Genomic DNA, 20,336 nt, shown 5'->3' on the forward strand with positions numbered 1-20,336 from the left:
TGCATTTGGCACTATGGACATTAGAATCTAAGAAACACCCAGGGTAATAAATCCAGAAACTGGACTGGAAGGGAAAACCAGACAGGGTCTCTGTGCTGTCCATTTTGGTCAGAACCACCATGGCAGGTAAATCATTCTTTTATGTTGAAGGGCTGTCATGGGAGACACAGCAACTTATGACACAACTTACCCTGGCAGAAAGTTCCCCTTTCTGATGTAAATATTGGTATTTCGCAATAAACATTCCTTGAATGCCTGCTCTGTGCCAGGCATAAGGAGCAAGGAGCTTTATCTGTATTATTTCAATCTTTAATCAACCCCATGAAGGAAACACCATTACCATCATCATCAGTGCTCTTTTGTAGATGAAACTAAGCATATGTAGGTTAAGTAGCTTTCCCAAAGTCAAACAACTAGTTAGCAGCACAGTGTACATTTGGATGTAGATTATCCCCCTTGAGGGCCCAGTTATAATAGGCTGCCTCCCTGTTCAGGCTCCATTTCCTGTGTGCAAGACCTTGCACTTAGAGCGACAGGCTATTTGCTGGTCTCAGGATCTCAGGATTGGATGTCTTTTATTGCATTACCTCTGCCTTTTTTTTCCTTTTAAAACCAATAATTAGCTTTAAAAAGTGTAGGCGGTGACTAATTGGGGGTAAGGGATACTTTGAAGAGCATGCACATAATCATGGGCTTGAATGGATGATGAAAGACTGTGTGGTCTCCCCTGCTGTGGGGCAGAGGTCCCTCTAGCCAGATGGCCTGCTCTAGGCCCTGACTCACTGTGGTCTGTTTTCCAGTGCTTTCCTAACCCTTCGTGCTCACCTGGTACCACTGGCATCTTGTGTGCTCCTCTGCAGCTCTCAGTGTGTAGGAAGAAGTGAACACACCAAAGGCTTGTTCCTGACCTATACTTACCTGTGGACTCTGGTTGGCAGGACTTGCTTTCTGACACTGTAACAAAATCCTTTGGGATTTTAAACTTTCCTATCCTCTGATCAGCAGCATAGAGAGATGCTCTATCAAGAAACAGGGAATGGTGTTGCTGTCAGTAACTGTAAATGTGCGGAATAGCATTTCTTCGTGACTTTTAAAGTGAACTTACAAATATATATTTATATACGTACCTCACAACTGGCATGGAACTTGCTCATCAAATGCAATATGAAGAATTGAGTGGGCCAGAATTTGAGAAAACATTTTGAGGAAGGACATGCTTTTTTAAAATGCTGTGCTTGAAATGAGATATATACTCTCCAGTGTTGTCCCCATCCACTTGCCTGTTATTCACACTGTGGTCAGAATCATCTTTCTAAAACACAAACACAATCTTATCACCCACCTTCAATTCCTCATTACCATCCCACTCAGAAGTCGTAACAACAGTTGGCCAGACTCCCATGTCTCTTCAAAACTTCCCCACGTACGACAGTCTTCCCAGACATTCTTATCTCATTCATGCTTCCTCTAACCTTCAATGTGCCATTTTCTCTGCCCCTAACATGTTCTCTTTGAGCTCTCTTAAGCCACACACTTATCTTATTCATCTTTCCTGACTCTCACTCAAGTCTCCAACCCCATTAAACTAGGCCAGAGGCCTATCATATGCTCCTCTGAGCCCAGCCCTTCTCATCCGGTAGTGCTCACATGTTTGACTGGCCTCTTCTTCAACAGCTCAGAGAGGGCAGAGATTGGACCTGTCTTATTCTCTATTTATCCCCATTGCTGTGCACAGACTGTGGCATATATTGAGACTCAGTAGATATTTATTGAACAAATAAATATAACAATGATATCTCTAAGATCAAATGAACTGCTTCTGTCAGAACTTATAATAGGATCACACATAAACTACTGATACCTGGGCCAGCCTGCTAAAGAAAGCTATGTATATAAACCTCATGGTCTCTATAGTTAATTTCTTCATCTTGACCCAAGGGGGTTAGCTGCACTGTCATCAGACAAGCTTTCTACTACTTGAATCACCTTGGTTATTTAAAGGTTATCAGTTTTGTAAATTTTGTTTCCAATTCAGGTAACTCTTCTAAGCCACAGTTTGGGAGTACTCAGAATATGATTGTCCTGAGGTTTATGATCAAATGAGTCAAAGGTATAATAAATAAAGTTGAAGCCAATGTAGTCATTTTTTTAAGCATGGACTGAGACATACCCTTTGGCATGGATTTTGATTTGGAAATGAACAGTTTCCTGTTAATTATAGCATGTAATACATACCCATGTTTTGCACAGACATGTGATCCCTACCTGATTCTATTAAGGTAGCAGTTTTTATATTTCCCTTTGCCTCCCTCCTCTACCACAGGAGGCATTTGATAATGTCTGTAATCATTTTTCATTGTCACAATTTGGAAGGGGTACTGTTGGCATCCGGTGGGTAGAGGCAAGGGAGACTGCCAGGCATCCTACAGTGCACAAGATAGCCCCACAACAAAGAACGACCTCACCCAAAATATCAATAGTTCCAAAGCTGAGAAGCCTTGTATTGAGGTAACAATCTGTATTCACCTTGATATGCACAAAGTAGGCTCTGTTTATCTGTGCATTGCTTTTCAAGACAAGTGGAAACAAAGAAAAAAGGAATAAAAAACATTAAGTTTCTATCTCCCACTATGATTAGAAATTAAGATGTAATCCCTATCTCTAAAGTAGAATAATTCAGTTTGGGGACATTGCCTAGGTAGATCCCAATGAATCTCTGATGGAAATCTCTTAGTGAAGGCATCTAGCATGGAATTGCACAAACTCTTGAGTGTGGAAAAGGAATTTTGGTGAATTCAAAACCATATCTGTTTTTCACATTAAAAATGTGATGATCATTTTCTTTTCCTGAAAGTATAACCGTTTGGACAAAAATCTATTTGAAATGCAGGTAAAATGTAAATTACTAATGTTCTACACAGACAATCCAGTGTATTTATACTTAATCCATAAAGGCATGATGTTACAAAACACATTTGTATATTGTGAAGCCATATGGCATCAAATTTTTCAATTTATAGACAACTTTGTATTTACATAACAAATTATTAAATCGATCGTTTTTCCGGTTTATAAAAGGTCACTGAGGTACACACACAGTGTGTATAAAAGCAAATAAGGCTGATAATACATATTTACAGTAGATACAAATTAATCTTTCATATTTGAAGATAATGCTTTTTTATATATATTTTTTCTATATCGACTTCCCACTGGTTAGCAGGATTTCCCATGCTTCAGTTGTTTATTGCTTTTTGGCTCACTGATTGAATATTCACTTCTGGGTTGTTTATACATATAAATTACTAATGCTCTTATCTCTTTGGCTAATGCAAATGTGATAGAGTGAAGGAAAGAAAAAATAAGTTAATTCAATATTACAGTTCTGACTGGTTGATATTATTTGTTCATAATCCCCAAAGAATCAGGTAATATATAACTCATTTACATACTACATGGAAAAGTCTTAGGTCTTTCATTACACCATTTGGACATAAATGGGCAAAGTAAACAAGACATCAGATTTTCTATAAGGTCTAGAATCTTGGCTGCTTTTCAGAAAGACCAATGTCACCTTAAGCATTTTAAACTTTAAAATCTCAATGCAAAATTGCCTGTTACTTATAGGGAACATGACAAACTGCATGAAAGGTTACTAAAGTTAACCTCAAAGTGTTATCATGGTTTGAAATAAAAAAAGGAATCACCTCATGGAATAAATCAATTGAGAAACTTCATAAACTTACAGAAAACAAAATAATGACCTCTGCTCCTCCCACAGTTCTGTAGAGTGGTGTTCAAATAAGGTTGTGTTATTTAAAAAAAAAAAGAAAGAAAGAAAAACACAACAACAAAACAGACATAGCAAATAGCAGGGTCTAAATAAAGGACTAAAAATGGCCCATGATATCACAAGGGATGAATATTCTTAAAACATTTACATTCTCAATGGGTCTGAAAAGACTAATCAAAAATGTTCCTTTAAATAAATAAAACCCCTGATTGCTTTTAATGCTACAAACAAGACAAATCAAACAAGAGCTGCTCAGTTAATTTTCACTCATTTAAAATAATCTTAAAAACTACTTAAAGGTGTAGGTTATTCTCCTTGTGCTTTCCTAAGATGGGTAAGGGACACAAAACAAAATTAGATTTCCTTTTCTGGAAGTACTATTATGTTCTCTAAAGGAGCAAGAATTTTTCATCTGTTTTCATTCTAAGATTTGTTGGGAAAAAAAGCCTATTATAGGGAATAAAAAATGCACTAATGTAGAAGGGCCAGCCTTCATTAAAAAAAAGAAAAAAAGAACTGGCTGCAATACAGAGAAAAGAGAAATGGCTCTATGGGCAAAATTCAAATATGAGTGACCAATTTTTTTAATTGTAAAGTAGGTGCAACATTTAAAAAAATGTTACAACACTGCATGACCTGTAATACTAACAATATTTACATTAACTGCTTATACAAAACCATATAACTATAAAAGAGGAGAGAAAAAAATACCCCATGTAGACTAAAACAGCAATACCTAGCACCCACATCAAAGCCATAAGCAACCAATGGAATCATGGGCACAGACATACTTTACATGGCCTATTGATGTAAAGTATACAATGGTGGGAAAGCACAAAACCTAAGTAGCTTTAAATATCAAAAAGAAGGCTTGGTTAATACAATCATGACAACACAAATGTGTTATCGTTTCGCAGTCTGAAGACAAAAAGGCAAAGGCTAAAAAAGCATCTACATATCAACACACACCTTCCCCAACCCCCACATATATGCAGATATATCCAACACACAAACACACATCTACATCTATCTGTGAATGAGAGCAACCAGGTAACTGGGTAGACAAAAAAAAAAGCAGGTTGTTGTAAAAATAATAATAATAGTAATAATAATAATAATAAGGGACAACATTAATGGTTCAAACATACCAAATACATCAACTTATAACAAAAATGTGTCAAGTAGACTACTGAAAAGATTACTAAAGGGGGGGGCTGCATGAAGGATGGGCAGTCAGTTCCATCACTATGCAAAAGAAAATACAAACCTACCCCCAGAAGGAAGAGTTCCTGCCTCCAGGCCAGGAAGACCAGTGGCATCCCTAGGCTTAGGGGTAGGGGTGATGGTAGGAGTGAAGAGGACAGAGAGACACAGGAGACCTAGGGGAAGAATTAAAAGCTGTTGCTATCAAAAGTGAGCCCAGGTGGAGTGCTCTGTGCTGTGGCTCTAAGAAACCAACTGGAGGAATGACCTTGGTCTCCTTTTTCCTGAGTTACTGGAACTCTGCTACATGGCGGGACTGAGGAGATTGGGGGTGGGTGAGGGAGGAGCAGGGAAGTGGTAAGCATTTCCAGGCCCCAAGACCTGAGACTCCTATGGGAGGGCCCCCAGTAGTTCCAGCGTTAAGCTGTTGAATGAGCCCCAGGCTGGGGGACAAGGCCTTGCTCTCTTGGGGTATAAGGTTTGGGGGTGGGGGCTGGTGGTTCTAAGAGTGAAGAGATAATGCATCCCTTTCTCTGACAGATTATCTGGAAGTCAGGCTGGTGACCTGAAACTTTGCTTCAGAGCCTAGAAGATAGGGTTGTACCACCACCAAAGAAATTGTGAAAACAAGACGGAAATTATGTTGTGCTACATTTCTTATTAATAACCTTGTACTTTACAATGGCTCACAGTTTTAGGTTTGTATACTGGTAATGTATTTTCTCTCTACATTTGTTTCACATTTTTTCTTACTTAATATAATATAAATAATTTGGCTAATAGATTTAACCTGCACATTTCAGCCACATTAATATATATAAGAATCTGTTAATGGTATAAATAATTCTTTAAATAAAATAAATCTGATATGTTACATAATACTGATAAAAAATTACCATAGCTAATAATTTTGTAAGCCACCTTAACTTCTGTTTTAAGTAATACTGATGAATGGATATGCAACTTGCTTTGATGATTTTGATTTATTTTTGCCACTACAAAAAAACTGGATTATAGTTAACGATTTCAAAGTGGGGCTTTTGCCTCCATGTATAGAAAAAAAAGTTATATCTTGTCAAGTATCATTTTCAAAAAACAAAAAACAGCAAAACCTTCCACTCTGAGTCTCAATGGTGGTGCAGCATAAACTATCTAGTTCAATAGGTGGCTATCAAATGTTAACTACAGAAATGACAGTAAAATATTCCATCTAAGATCTTTTTTTTTTTATAAAACCTATTCTACATTAAAACTTAGGTAAAAAAAATATGCAACAAATGGTTGCAGCTTCTGAATTCTTAATTTAGACCTGTGAGCCCTCCTCCCTTTAGAAATTTGCAACATTTTGATTTCCTAGACACCCAAAATCGAGTCCAGTGCTTCCGGGCAAGGTTCATTCCAAACAGACAATATAAATGAACACTCAGTAGTGTGCAGTGTATGTCAATACATCATCATGCCTTTTCTCTGCTGTTAAATACAAAAACAGCATCTTTTATATTATCATAGAAAAGGATTTAGGTTGTATTTTTATTTATCACTTTACACTGGTAGTCTCTGGTAGGTGTACTCCATAGAAACCAAAGAATTTTGTACACTATTTCTTTGTACAATAAAAGATAAAGTGTGCATTAGGTACGCTTATACATGACAATATTGTACAATATTTACATTTCTGATATCACCATGAAATTCTGTATTTTCTATATACAACATTGAAAATTCTTCAGAAACATTTGGACTATTTCTTATAATCACAACTTCAGTATTATAGAAAAAGGGTTTCTTAGTAATCTCTTGACCATTTATTATTCTCATCATTCAGGGATTATGATTGATTTTACCAGTATTCATTATCCTTCCTGATCAAAAAATATTGAATCACTGTTTCTTTTAGCACCCGTGGTGGTGGTAGCTATCTGCCATAGTATAAATATTGATATAACAGTTATATCAATACCTATATACAGATACATCTGTGCACGTTCCTCTAATAAACACTACGCATTGGTGGAGTAGTGCCTGTTATCTGGAGATCTTCCTCCTCTTGGGCTTGGGGGGTCTCATTTGTCTGTCTCCCTGTGGGATTTGATGAACCTAGAAATAAAGAAATAGAAAAAACAGACTGAAATCACAAATATCTTCTGATTTCTGACAAAGAAACAGGGTGGGGACCAGACTCTTTCATTTTTAATCAGTAATATCCCGAGGCATTTAAAATTTTACTAAGATCTCAGATCTTAGTATGCCCACAATCACTTCAGAGGGAGGGATCCTAGAAATTGATAAATGAGAAATGCTGTGGGGATTCCCAAGCCAGTGGAAAACACAGGAGGACCTGGAACTATCAAGTGTGGGAAATGCAATATATGTTCTGCTATACATTTAAGACAAAAATAAATCTTTTCCTGCCAGCGATCACCAAATTCAATAGTCTGCAAAGTGCATGAATATGCACCAAACATATTTTATTCTTTGCTTCAGCATTCTACTTATTTTTCAACTACAAAGAAGGTTCAAAGATTATAAGAACATGCACACCACTCACACAAGCAGGTTTATTTGTGAGAAGAAGCAGGATGGAAAATAGAATACCACCACCATCTGTTGGCAGAGCTGAGCTTGTGTGGTCTGGAAAGAGCAATTAATTCAATGCATCTTTATAAATGTTGCAGGGACCAGCAATATTTAAGGCTGGGTATTGGATTGGGGAGGATGGAGGGGTGGGATTCGGTGGAAGCAGCTGCGAGTAAGCACAATTGCCAGGTTTCAGACTGAAGATATGTTTTGGAGAGGAAGGAGGAGAGGAGAGGTCCTAGAGAAGTGGTCAGGAAGCCCATGCTGTTCAATGGCTACTGATGTGAGAGGGCAAGGTCAAGAGGTAGGAAACAAAGGAGGAGCCAAAGCAGTGGTGTGGCACTTAGCTCCCTGAAGGGTCGGCACAAACCCACTGTAGCTGCGTTTCAAGCTAGCAATATGATGTCAGAGAACTTAGGAAGAAAGGTGTAGAATCGGTTTTCAAAATCCACTACAAATTGGCATAACTGAAATTTTTAAAAGGTTTCAGTAATAGTAACCATGGTATTCAGAGTCAAATGCAGAAAGCTTCTCTAGAATTATTACTTACATTAAAAAAATAGTATCTGAGTTTTACTTTCTTTTTCCCTCCCAACTTTCCCACATATATATATATTAGAACCAAAAGTTTCTAATAAGGAGTCAAAACTGAAAGTTTTATAACTAAGCAAAGAAGCCTTTATCCAAGACTACAATTTAGTAACATGCGGACCAAATGTGGCCTGAAAAAAAGACATTTTGTTCAGTCATATGATGTTATAATATTTAAAAAAAATATATAACACTAGAAAGTGAGGACTTTTACTTCCAGGCTTCTATCTTCTTATGAAAAATGGGAAAATCATGTAACACTGGTTCAATTCTCATATAACTGTGATCTGTCAGAGCATGGAAGAAGGGGCTCCTTCTGGAGAAAGCATGCTGGCTAATTAGCACAGTCCCCACTACTCCCAACTGTCTGCTGGCCACAAAGGCCAAGTGTTCTAAGCTAGAGACTAGTGAAGTGCCCAAAGCCAACGTCCTCTTTTCCCTGAGCATGCACATTGTATAATACATTTCCTAGTCCACTTGAAGAAGGGCATATGATTGAGTCAGGCCAGTGGATAGTCAGCAGAAATGATGAGCTTCCAGATCTCACAGACTAATCCATCCTGGCAGTACTCTGTGTATACTTTTCTCTCACTTGCTGGGCCAAAGAATAGATGAAATACCCAGAAGAACTAGAAAGAACCTGAGTCTCTCAGTGACCAGGGGCAGGAAGCCTTTCCTCCTTCAACTAGTAGGAGACCTGAATAAGCAACTGCCTTTCCCGTCTTGGGTCTTTAGAACTGAAAGTTGGTAGTGAGCCCATTCTGAGCAGTGTGTCTTGGTCGGAATTTCACAATCCACTCAAATTGCTGTTTTTCTCATATTTGACCCATATTACTTACCGATATTATTTTCATGGCCTTAGGTGGTATTTGACTTTATAATCCCTGCTCTAAACTTTTCCTGTAATTCCTTTTTTTTTTTTTTTAAGATTGACTTATTTACGCATGCAGAACTGGGGTACAGGCCAGAGGTGCAGGGGCGATGAGAAGATTCACCAGAGTCAGAGTGGGGAACAGAACAGGCAGACTGAAGAATTACACTGCTGAGGAGAGCAGTGGGTGAGACAGGAGAGGTCTGCTGAGTCATTTGGATCACCCCCAGGGCTAGCGATCACCCCCAGGGCTGGGGGTCAAACTTGCACTGACTAAATTGGCTGTGGCTCACTTGCAGTGCTGCACTTTAACCTATTGCACCACCAGGGAGGGCCCAACTTGTTCTATAATTCTTTCTGGAAATTTAACTTCTCCAGGCTTTGGTTCACCCGTCTATGAAATGATGGGTTGGGTCACAAAATCTTGGAAACCCAAACAATCAATATTCTGTGAATCTATAAATCATATCTATCATTCTAAAGCCACTATATAGTTTCCAGATAACCTCAGTCAAGTAAAAGTAAAAGAAGAAAACACCTTCATTGTTGAATAGGCTTGGGTAAGTCACATGTTTAGAGATTACCAAAGTTAATTTCAGATATATTAGTTCATATGTGAATTTGAGGATAATGACTAACCATTTCACATTCAACCCAATTATATACACAGCTCAAGAAGAAAAAAAAAAGTGGACTCTTCTTTAAAACTAGAGTTTAAAATATAAAATGATTTAACCACAGAATTTTGCACCCAATTATTTTTTGGTAACAATAGAAAGGAAATGAGAGGTCTATACATTTTTGATCTTGGTGTGTTCAATTTGACCTTTGTGTTCAAGGGAAAGTGAAATTTGCATTACCAGGTATTTAGGTAACTGCATTACCAGTGCAATTCCCAGAATCAAATTTTGAACTGCAATTATTTACTCCTCACATTTAAAAAAAATGTTATGTGGGAAAAACAAGTCATTTATCTAAAAAAAGACGTAGTTAATGCTGCTGGGTTATTTTTTCTTAAGTCACCCCCAAGTTTTTCTGATAACAGTCTTATTCCAAGCCATTTAGTAATTTAGTATTACTTCATAAATTGTGTAGAAGTACTTAAGACACTTTACCAAAAAGTTTGATACAGTTCATTTTCAAGGAAACATAGTATAATGGAAAAGTAACTTACAGTCCCAGACATTTTGTCCAATTCACTCATGGCCTCATGAATAGCAGCTTCTAAATGGTTATTTAGCTTTCCACTTCTGCAATTAATAAAGAAACAACAATCCAGATTAACAAACTAAAGAAATCAAATCTCAATTTAACTCCTTAATCAGAAAATAGAAGTCTCAGTTCCACCAGAGAAAGTCACCTTATATTGGCATTTGAAAAATGCAGATGACAGAATACTCTGGGATTCTCACCACTGAATACTAATGATGAAGTCGCAGCACTACCAAAGAAAAGAAAAATGAACACGTGATCGGGGAAAATGGATTCTTTCCCCTCCCATATGCTTATTCCATAACCTGGAGATTTTGCAAGAAAGATGGGCCACAGGTCTGCACAGATGCAAGCTTTCAGCTTGCCCTGCACTGCCTCTTGTTCTGGCTTGTCTCAGGCAGCCATGCGGTGTGGCCAGGAAAGGACAAGGGCTGAACTGCAGGCTCTGGCCACTAGGGAGCTCCCTCTGTCCTCTCTGGAGGGCCCTGGCTGAGCCAGTGAAGAATGAAATCCTGGCGTGCGGTCCTTCCAGGTGCGAAACAGCTAATCTCGCTGCACCTGAGGTTCTTGCCATGCCTGGGCTCATCACTTTTTCCCTAAAACCAAAATGACATAACTATTTAAACAGATTAAGAATGACGATCTCAGAGTGTCCATCACTCATCTGACCGTTTCTCTCCACTCAACATTGCGTTACACGTGTTGGCCTGAAAAACACACATATAGACCATTATTGAAACTTACATCTTGGAAGCTGTTGAACTAATTTACTAATATGAGGTAAATCCGTGATATCCACCTCTGTGGTTATATACTATTTGTCCATTTTGACTGTTAACTCTTTTTTCTTCTTTATCAATAATTACTCAATTATTCTGAGTATAAAGGTGACAAATTTCATTTATCTTTCAGGGCTATTATTTAAAAAACTAGAGGGTTTTCATAAACAAGCTATTTGCATGACTTTCTAAGCCTTAACTCCTATCTCAGCATTTATGAGGAAACTGGAAATTTGCAATTGTGGAAGAATCTGGCACACTATCCATTTAGTTTGGCTCACATCATGCTAAAAAACATATTTAAACTTTAGTGGAATGCTTTCAGTTTATCACAGTCTTTGCCAGGTTATACCCTCATAAATAAACCAGGACCATACAATTCATATGTTTAATTTCTATAGACACCTGGAAGATTCTGAATTTTCTTACCCTGAGTGGGGTGTGCTGCTAAGCAAATAGTTATTCAACAAATATTTGTTCAAATCTAGCACTATATTTTGGAAAACATATATGCACTTAAGTCAGTTTAACTTAAAGGAATGACTGATATGTTGCTTTTTATTAAATTTTAAGGGCAATGCTACTCCAATTCCTTCCACCCACTGTTTGCTGACCTGTCAGCTAGCAAGTAGCTTTTATATTTTCTCCATTTATTTGTGAAGTTTAAGCAATTCAGAAAAGTACATAGAATAAATTAACAATTCCTAACCTACTTTCAAGAATAACTATTAATAAATTACTTACTTCTTTCAAAACATTTTGATTTAAAAAATGATCCTGAAGTTTCCATTTGTAATCAATTCCTGATCCCCAATTTCTCCAATCTCTTCCCCAAAGAGAGGTGTCCTGATATTCATGCCATGTTGCAACTTGTTTCATTCCTCCTTTTGTATTGTTTTTGAGCACTGTCCAATAATCTATTCATATACTATCTTAAATTTCGTTCAAGTTTTAAAAAAAGATTTATTTATTTATGCATACAGAACTGGGGTACAGGCTAGAGGTGCAGGGGCAGTGAGAGGATTCACCAGAGACAGAGTGGGGAGCAGAATAGGCCTACTGACCAAGTTCACTGCTGAAGGGAGCAGCAGGTGGTCAGAAGCAGTCTGCCTGGACATGTGAATCACCTCTGGGGCGGGAACTGAACTCATGCTGAAGTGGCTTTAGCTTCTTAGTGCTGTGCTTTAACCCACTGCACCACCAGGGAGGGCCCTCATTCAGATTTTTTTTTAATACATACAAAACTGGGGGTGCAGGCCAGAGGTTTTTGGGGTGAGAAGATTCACTAGAGACAGAGTGGGGAGCAGAACAGGTAGATTGACTGAAATATATTGCTGAGGGGAGCAGTGGGCGGGTCAGGAGAGGTCTGCCATGCCATGTGGGTCACCTCTGGGGCAGGTGGGGATTGAACTCATGCTGAAGTGGCTTTAGCTTCTTAGTGCTGTGCTTTAACCCGCTGCCCTACCAGGAAGGACCCCTCATTCAGATTTTAAGACAACCTGGGTATCCTGTGCAGTGAGTCTGAGGTTATTTTCCCAGTGGGGAGTTTGCCAAGCATGACTCTGACTGACTGAATGCGAATACAGACCTAGGGCCCTGCAGGGCCATTCATGTTTGACTAAGGTTGGTCTGTGGCCCCTTTGTGGGTTGTTTGGCAAGGGCCCTGAGCATCATCTAATTGCCTCATATTACACTTTGTGTTATGTGTTGAGTAGATTTATCCTTACTATTTCTTTTGCATTTTAATGTATAAATAAGTTTTAAAAGAGATATATTTTTTAGACATCCTGATTACAAGATTTTATGGGCTTACAATTGTCTGCATAGAAGGATTCCACAGCAAAAATAAACAAATGGTGCTACATCAAATTAAAAAGTTTCTGCATGACATAAAAAACTAGCATTAAGTCAAAAAGATACCTAACTGAATGGGATAAATATTTTGTATATTATACATTTGACAAGGGGGTACTGTTAAAAAATACAAAGAAGCCATGCAACTCAATTAAAAAACAAACTGCCCAATCAAAAAATGGGCCAAAGCCCTTAATCAACACTTCTCCAGTGCAGACATACAGATGGCCAAAAGGCACATGAAAATGCTCATTACTACTTATATCAGAGAAATATAAATCAAAACCACATTGGAAGTCCACCTCATACCTTTGAGAATGACCCATATCAAAAAGACCAGCACCAAGAAGTGTTGGCAAGGGTGTGGAGAAAAAGGAATCCTAATGCCTTGTTTGTAGGATTATAGACTGGTCCAGCCCCAATGGGAAACAGTTTGGAGGTTCCTCAACATATTCAAGACATGGGAGTATGGGTAGAGGGAGAAGAAAGGGACTAAAAGAAAATAGCTAGACCATATGATCCAGCAATTCCACTTCTAGGTATTTACTCAAAAAAAATATCATTCACTTAAAGGAATATATGCACTTCTATGTGCACTGCAGCACTATTTACAATCACCAAGTTGTAGAAACAAGCTAAATGCTCAATGACAGTGCAGTGGAATTAGAAGATGTGACATATATGCACAGTGTAATACCACTCAGCTATAAAGCAAGATGAACCGTTGCCATTTGTGACAACATGGATAGAATTGGAAGGGATTATGATAATGAAATAATTCAAAAGGAAAAAGACAAATACTGGATGACTTCACTCATGTGGAATATAGAGGGGAAAAAACAAAGGAAATAACAAAACTAAGTCAAAGCCTAGAAATATATTCCCCTAAATCATATGCAGTGTTGTAACCAATGTTACCTCAAAAAAAAAAAAAAGAGAAAGAGAAAAAGAAAATCAAGATATAAAAATTAAAAGATAGAGTAAAAAATAAAATACTATATCTGAAAACGATATAGCATTATAAACCATATTACTTCAATAAAAATTTCCTTTTAAAAAGCAAAAAGCATCTTGGCTATGTCCTAAGCCATTGTATGAAGATGATCAAATGAAACCAACCTCTCTTACTATTTCTAATCTCTTCAAAAACAAAACTATTTTATGATCCAACAATCTTTCTCCTAGGTACCTTGCATAAGAAATCCAAAAGATAAATTTGAAGGGATATTGCATTTCTACTGTCATTACACTACTCTTTACAATTGTCATGCTGTGGAAACAACTTAAGCGCCCAACAATAGATGAGTAAATGAAGGAGATATAGTATATAGGATACTACTCAATCATTAAAAAATGAAATCTTGCCATTTGAGATTATATAGATGAAATTCCAAGAGAATTACACTACACAAGTCAAAGGAGAAAGGTAAACACTGGATGATTCCACTCATAGATGGAATGTATAAAACAAAGCAAATGAACAGGAAAAAAGCAAACCAAAGTAAACTCTAGAAATCTGACTGCAGAACTGAAGCTATCAGGAGTTGCGGTTGGGAAGTGCAGGGGCAAAAGAGGGAGGAGTTTCAGTGGACTGGTGCAAAAGAATCGGTGCTTCGGTGGTGGTGTGGTGTGATGACTTACATTTTTAGAGGTATGATCCAGTACCCCTAAACAAATAAAACGTTTTACATCAATAAACATAAAAATAAAATAAAATGAATTGCATAAAATTCTAAATATCTAAATGAGGGAAATGTTTCCCTAGGAAATCTTCAGAGAATATTGGTTTTCTCATATTTTTCAATAATAAAAATAGTTATTATTTAGAGAATTTTCTATGTACTAAATAGTGTTAATATTTATATGGATTATCTCATTTAATCAAAGCAACAATCCTATGGAGTAGGTATTATGCAAATAGTTTATCTGTGATAATTCATCACTTTTTAGGGAGAATTGGTAAGTCAATTCTAATATAATGAAAAAGGTAGACATTTAACTAGCTTTAAAATTGTATTTTTAAAAAGCAAAATTGAAATTTTTTTACTTAAGTATGAAAAATTGCAATAACATTATCAGTAAAAATACAAAATAATTTGACTTATTGCATGAAAAGATAAATTTTAAGAGCTTGTGACATTTTCCTCAATGAGATACTTTATCTTATTTTTTTAAAGATTTATTTATTTAGGCATACAAGAACTGGGGTATAGGCCAGAGATATGGGCAGGGAGAGGATTCACCAAAGACAGAGCGGGGAAGAGGACAGACAGATTGAAATACACTGCTGAAGGGAGCAGTGGGAGGGTCAGGAGAGGTCTGCTGCATCATGTGGGTCACCTCCTGGCCTGCATCGAACTCGTGTTGCTGTGGCTGCGGACAGCTTCATAGTACTGTCCTTTAAAAACGCTTCGGGCTCTAGGGAGGCCATTTAATGAGATATTTTAAATGCTTATAAATGGTATTAATTTAAGCTAAATTTGAACAATGTTTTTCCTTTTACAAATTAACTAGTTAACAGAGGGAAAAATGACCACTTTTGGAAGAGAAACTGTAAGTAAAGAGATATGGAACATGAAATTACTGAATACTTGATGAAAATCAAGAGGCAAGGAGAGAATCTTCCATATGTGAAATCTACAGATCAGTTTTAACTGGTCAGATTAGGAAGGAAATTTAAAAGCAAAGGAGAAAACTCCCTGAGTTTATGAAATGAACAATTAGCCAAAATTCAGGCTTTCAGTCCAGAGAGGGCCTCCCTGCGGAGTCTCTTCTACTATTTTCTATTCCCTGCTGATATTTAATAATAAACATTTGTACTAATGGACACTCTAAAACCTACTTGATTAAGCAATAGATGTTTATATAATTACATTTCTAGTTATTAATGGAGATAATTGCCACTTCTCATCTTGATGCCTATATTGTCACACGTTATCCTTATCTTCACTAATTAAAAAAAAAGGTATGCATTTGTGAATGGTACAAGAAATAAGAGGGAAATGAGAAACTACATGTTGTTCTACATTGTCAGTTTAGAGTTTAAACAACTCACTTGATATAAAAAAACAAATTTGGTGAAACTCTGAAACTTAATCCACAGGGAAAGTGCAAATTTAACTATATTTAACATGTTTAGTATCATGTCTTGTTTTTAAAGTGAAAGTGTACATATTTTAATCACTATGCTTTTCCATCATAATAAAACTTGGTTAGCAAGTAAATTTATAAATACATATAAGTAGAAGGTTTGATCCTCACTGAGATTAAATTCATAACATAACTAAAAACTATAGAAGTTTGTTTTTAATGAAGCCATTTCCTTGTTTACATACAACATGATTGCAAGAAATGTCTTCAAAAATAAGTTAATACTTCTTTTATGTTTTGGCTATAACAAACATCAACTTAATGATATTTATTGTACAATTTGGTGGTAGGATATTGAGGATTACATAAATTTCTAAACATTTAATGTTGTGTTAATCTTTAACGGGTTAAAACATTGGGCAATTTTGCTTCTTTTATTTGTATCTTTATAATAAAAACAAATGTTTACTAAATATCATGCACCAAGTACTATGTTAAGGTTCTTTTTATATTACCTATACTATTATAACAATTTTAAGAGGTAAGTATTGATATGCCTACTTTAGAAGTGAGGAGTTTGCACTTAAAGAGACTGAGAAACATATCCACACCACACTGCTCTGAAGAGTTAGTGAATTTGAACACAGGTCAGTATCAACCTCTTCACCAAATACCACTTTCCTTTGTCAGTCTCTTATTTCTTCACCCTCTACTTCTCCCTAGTGTACAAAAACAGTCAAATCTTTGATCTTAAAATTTTAACATTGTTGTTTTTAGGAAATTTTTAGCTACTTTATTCACTCTTCAAGATCACTTAGTTTTAATGTCCATCATTTTACTGGAAACTTTTCCTGCTGCGGTTACCAATGGTTTCAAAACTGTCCCCTCCAAAGGAGAAAATTCAGTTTCTCTTAGTGGACTTCTGTTAATTTTTCTACTATCCTGGGAATTTTTCTACTAATACCCTATGACCCTCCCCCCCCCCATTTTCCTCCTCTTTACTGACTGTACTTCCCATCTTCTTCATCTCTGGTTGTTCAAATGCCTCAGCATTCAACTTAGTCCACTGTTCAAATTGCCCAAAGTGTCTCTGTGTGATCACATCACAACCAAGCCTACATTGTCAAATATCACTTACTTCTGGCTTTAGATTTGTACAACGACCTATGCCACAAGCAACCCACACAATACTCACTAGTTTTCACCTGGAGCCCCCTTTCAGTCAATGTCCCTACCACTCACCCAGTCACCCAGGCTAAAAACCTGAGTTGTCCTCAACTGTTTGCTCTCCTTCACAGTCCAGTCAGTCTCCACGATGTCCTGTCAATTTCATTTCAATATTTCTTGCTCACTTTCTTTTCCCCTCCATTCTCATTGTTCCCCTAGTTTGAGTCCTTATCCTCTCTCGTATTTGGCCAAGATCTCTTAAATGATTTCCTCATGTCTGTTATTGCTCCCCTAGAATTTATCTTCCAAACAGTCATATTTAAAATGAAAAATTCAACCACATCCCCTTCAGGCATTTCCCATAAGGCAAAGGACCCTAAGGTTTTATGAGCCCTTCCAATCTTGTTTCTACTTAGGCATACATATATATGTGTGTGTGTGTGTGTGTGTGTGTATACATATATATTTAGTAGAACTGAAGTATAGGCCAGACGTGTGGAGGAAATGATTCACCAGGAACAAACTGGGATGCAGAACAGGTGGATTTACTGAAATACACTGCTGAGGGGTGCAGTGAGCAAGGCAGGAGAAGTCTGCTGTGCATATGGGGGTCAGCTCCCTGGCCTGGGATCAAACTCAGGCCCTAGAGGTGATAGTGCTGAGATTAACCTCTAGGACTCCTACTTAGACCTTTTACTGCATCTGTTAGAATTTCCTGCCCAACACTTTGCATCTCCCAAATCCAACTACTGATTTAATCTAAACACTATACCTCCTTACTTTATCTTAATTCCTGTTTCCTTTCTCTTGCTAATATCTATGGCATTTGTAAGACTAGGCCCAGATACATTTCTTCTAGGAAGTGTTCCTTTACCCAAGTTTGATGCAACTTCTCTAGGATGTCACAATACATTATAAGTACTATTTTTACTGCAATTTTAACATTTTAATTATTTGTTTCTGCATTGGTTTCCTTCTCTAAACAGTGATCTCCAGATGCTACAGCACTGTGCCTGGCATAGGTGTTTTTGTTTTTTTTTTCTAAATTAGTCCCTTTAAATTGGGGAATAATATGTGGAAGCATTAATTCATTTCTGTGTTATCAACTATGTTTTGGATTTTGAATTCTTTACACACAATTCAACTAACTGTCACACCTCACTGGGATGATAGCTTTTAGGCATTTTTTTCACATGAAATCAGCAAACATTATTGAATATTGCAAACTTGTGCTGCAGGTAAGTTATAATTTCCCTCTTTTCATCTAATCTTGTGTTAATTTTATAGGCTATCCTATTATTAAGCTTTGCATAGGAAATGTTACTTGAGTCATAATAGGGAGGATTTGCCCTACTGCATTCCTTCTGAGATCTGTAAGGAGTCTGGTAAATCACTAGGCCTTGCCACAACCAGTGCCAAATTGCTACCTTCCAAAGGAATCCTGAACATAATAAGGCCATAGGACTTTTCTCCTTGCAGTTAGCAGCTCTTTATGAAATGTTCTAGTAATGGTCTTTCAAGGAATTGTTGAGTTCTAGAATTTTAACCCTGGCAAGTATTATTGAGGATGCCATTAAGATAAAGTACTCTCTAACAGATATTACTGATATAATTTTATCAACATTTTATACAAGATAGATTACTAACTATTTGGATGTTTGATAATATGAAAATCATAGTAACTGAAGAGGAATGTCAATTATATATATTTTAAAATAACTTTTCATGTACATATGCAGAAGCTCATTTGCAGTTCTCAACTTTAAATGAAGTAATAGCTATTAATAAAGCCACATTGTATTACTACGGAAATTATATTTCAAATGTCATCTAATTGTCCTGTATTTACTCACAAAGATTTGGGAAAACTCAAGTAATAATGCCCCAAAGCTCCACTTCTTGTTAAAATTCCAGAGAAATTCTTGCTCTTGTCTGAGGAAAAAATAATTACTTATCATTACTTTGACTAACTACCCAAATTATTTAGATGTTACAACTGAGGGTATATTACTCTACAGTATTTGAGTTGCAAAGGGATGGATTTTTGCTACATTTTCAGAGACTAGTTGCTACAAATTGAAATTAATCATATTTTCTCAATCAATGAGAGGGATGGAAATAGAGCGAGTGAGGAAAGCGCTGATGAACAGGTTAATCCTACATACCGTATAAATTGTTAAGAGAAAATGCATTTTCTGTAGTAGCTAATTTAGCTTGTCTATAATGGTCCTGGTTGGTGGTAGGTATTAAACTGTATTGAGACAGTCATACAAAAATTGACAAAATGAGTGAGATTTCATTGTCTTTTTGGGAGAAAACCAGTAAATTATAGCCTTGAAAGACAAAATGGAAAAAAAAAATAGTGCTTACTTTCTGTTCCTTTTCCGGGCTCTGCTGTAGGCTTCTAAACCTTCTGTTAGTGTCTTCAACTTCTCCGGCTCCACCTGAGTGAAGGTATGAAGACCAAACCACATTACCCAGACCTGCAATTGCTAACACTGCTTTTAGTTTCCTGCTGTACAAGCAGATGTTTCATTGTCGGAGGGGAGGCTGAACTTTCACTGCCCTGTCAGATGTCCTGTCCTTGCCCAACAGTAGTTGATTTCCGCGGCTCCAGGCTGCAACATCGATGGAAATGAGACTGTTTGGCTTTCGAATTGTCAACATTTTGAAAATAATATTTTAAGAATAAAACCTGGAACTTAAATCATCTTCAATTCATAAAATCAAGTAAGTCAGAAATCTGGGTTTGCTTCCTTCACTGCTCAGCAACTGCAAATCTGGATTCCATCAGAGGAGGACAGAGCAATGGTTAGTGAAGGGGGTGGGCTTGGAGCCAACAGATGGATGTTTGAGTCTGACCTCTTTACTTGCTAGCAGGGGTAAAACACAATTTACGAGCCTCAGTCTCTTCTTAAAAATGAGAAAAATAAAACCTATCTTCCTTGCAAAGCTGTGAAAATTTAAATGTGACAAGTCAACACTTTGCCAAGCAGAGAGCAGCTATTATTACCAAGTATGTGTTAGGCACTGCAGAAGCCACACAAGTGGGGCAGCAGGCCATGCAGAGTCCTCACTGACGTGCGAGGAGATGATGCTACAATTTATAGGTATACTCTGTGCCCCGTACTGCTTTATCACTGTCAGCCTGTGTGAAGCCTGTTACTTCTTTGCAGTGAGACCATCAAATGGGTGGTGG

General features: G+C 37.1%; 1 protein-coding gene across 4 annotated transcripts in view; it reads right to left on the minus strand.

Annotated features, from left to right (window-relative positions):
- Positions 1–1,820: 1,820 nt before the first annotated feature.
- Positions 1,821–20,336, minus strand: part of MBD5 (methyl-CpG binding domain protein 5) — a 120,014-nt gene continuing 101,498 nt past the window's right edge. For 3 of the 4 annotated variants that reach the window (XM_012727407.1, XM_012727406.1, XM_004674669.2), the window contains 3 exons: positions 19,508–19,581; positions 10,210–10,285; positions 1,821–7,093 (listed from right to left, as the gene is read on the minus strand). In XM_012727407.1, the coding sequence (XP_012582861.1) occupies positions 7,022–7,093; positions 10,210–10,285; positions 19,508–19,581 (222 nt within the window). In that variant the 3' untranslated portion in view covers positions 1,821–7,021. The remainder of the gene's footprint in view (positions 7,094–10,209; positions 10,286–19,507; positions 19,582–20,336) is intronic. The other variant, XM_012727412.1, reaches the window with a different exon arrangement.

This window comes from Condylura cristata, unplaced genomic scaffold (genome assembly GCF_000260355.1).
Source record: "Condylura cristata isolate star-nosed mole 26May11 unplaced genomic scaffold, ConCri1.0 scaffold00002, whole genome shotgun sequence".
Classification (NCBI taxonomy): domain Eukaryota; kingdom Metazoa; phylum Chordata; class Mammalia; order Eulipotyphla; family Talpidae; genus Condylura; species Condylura cristata.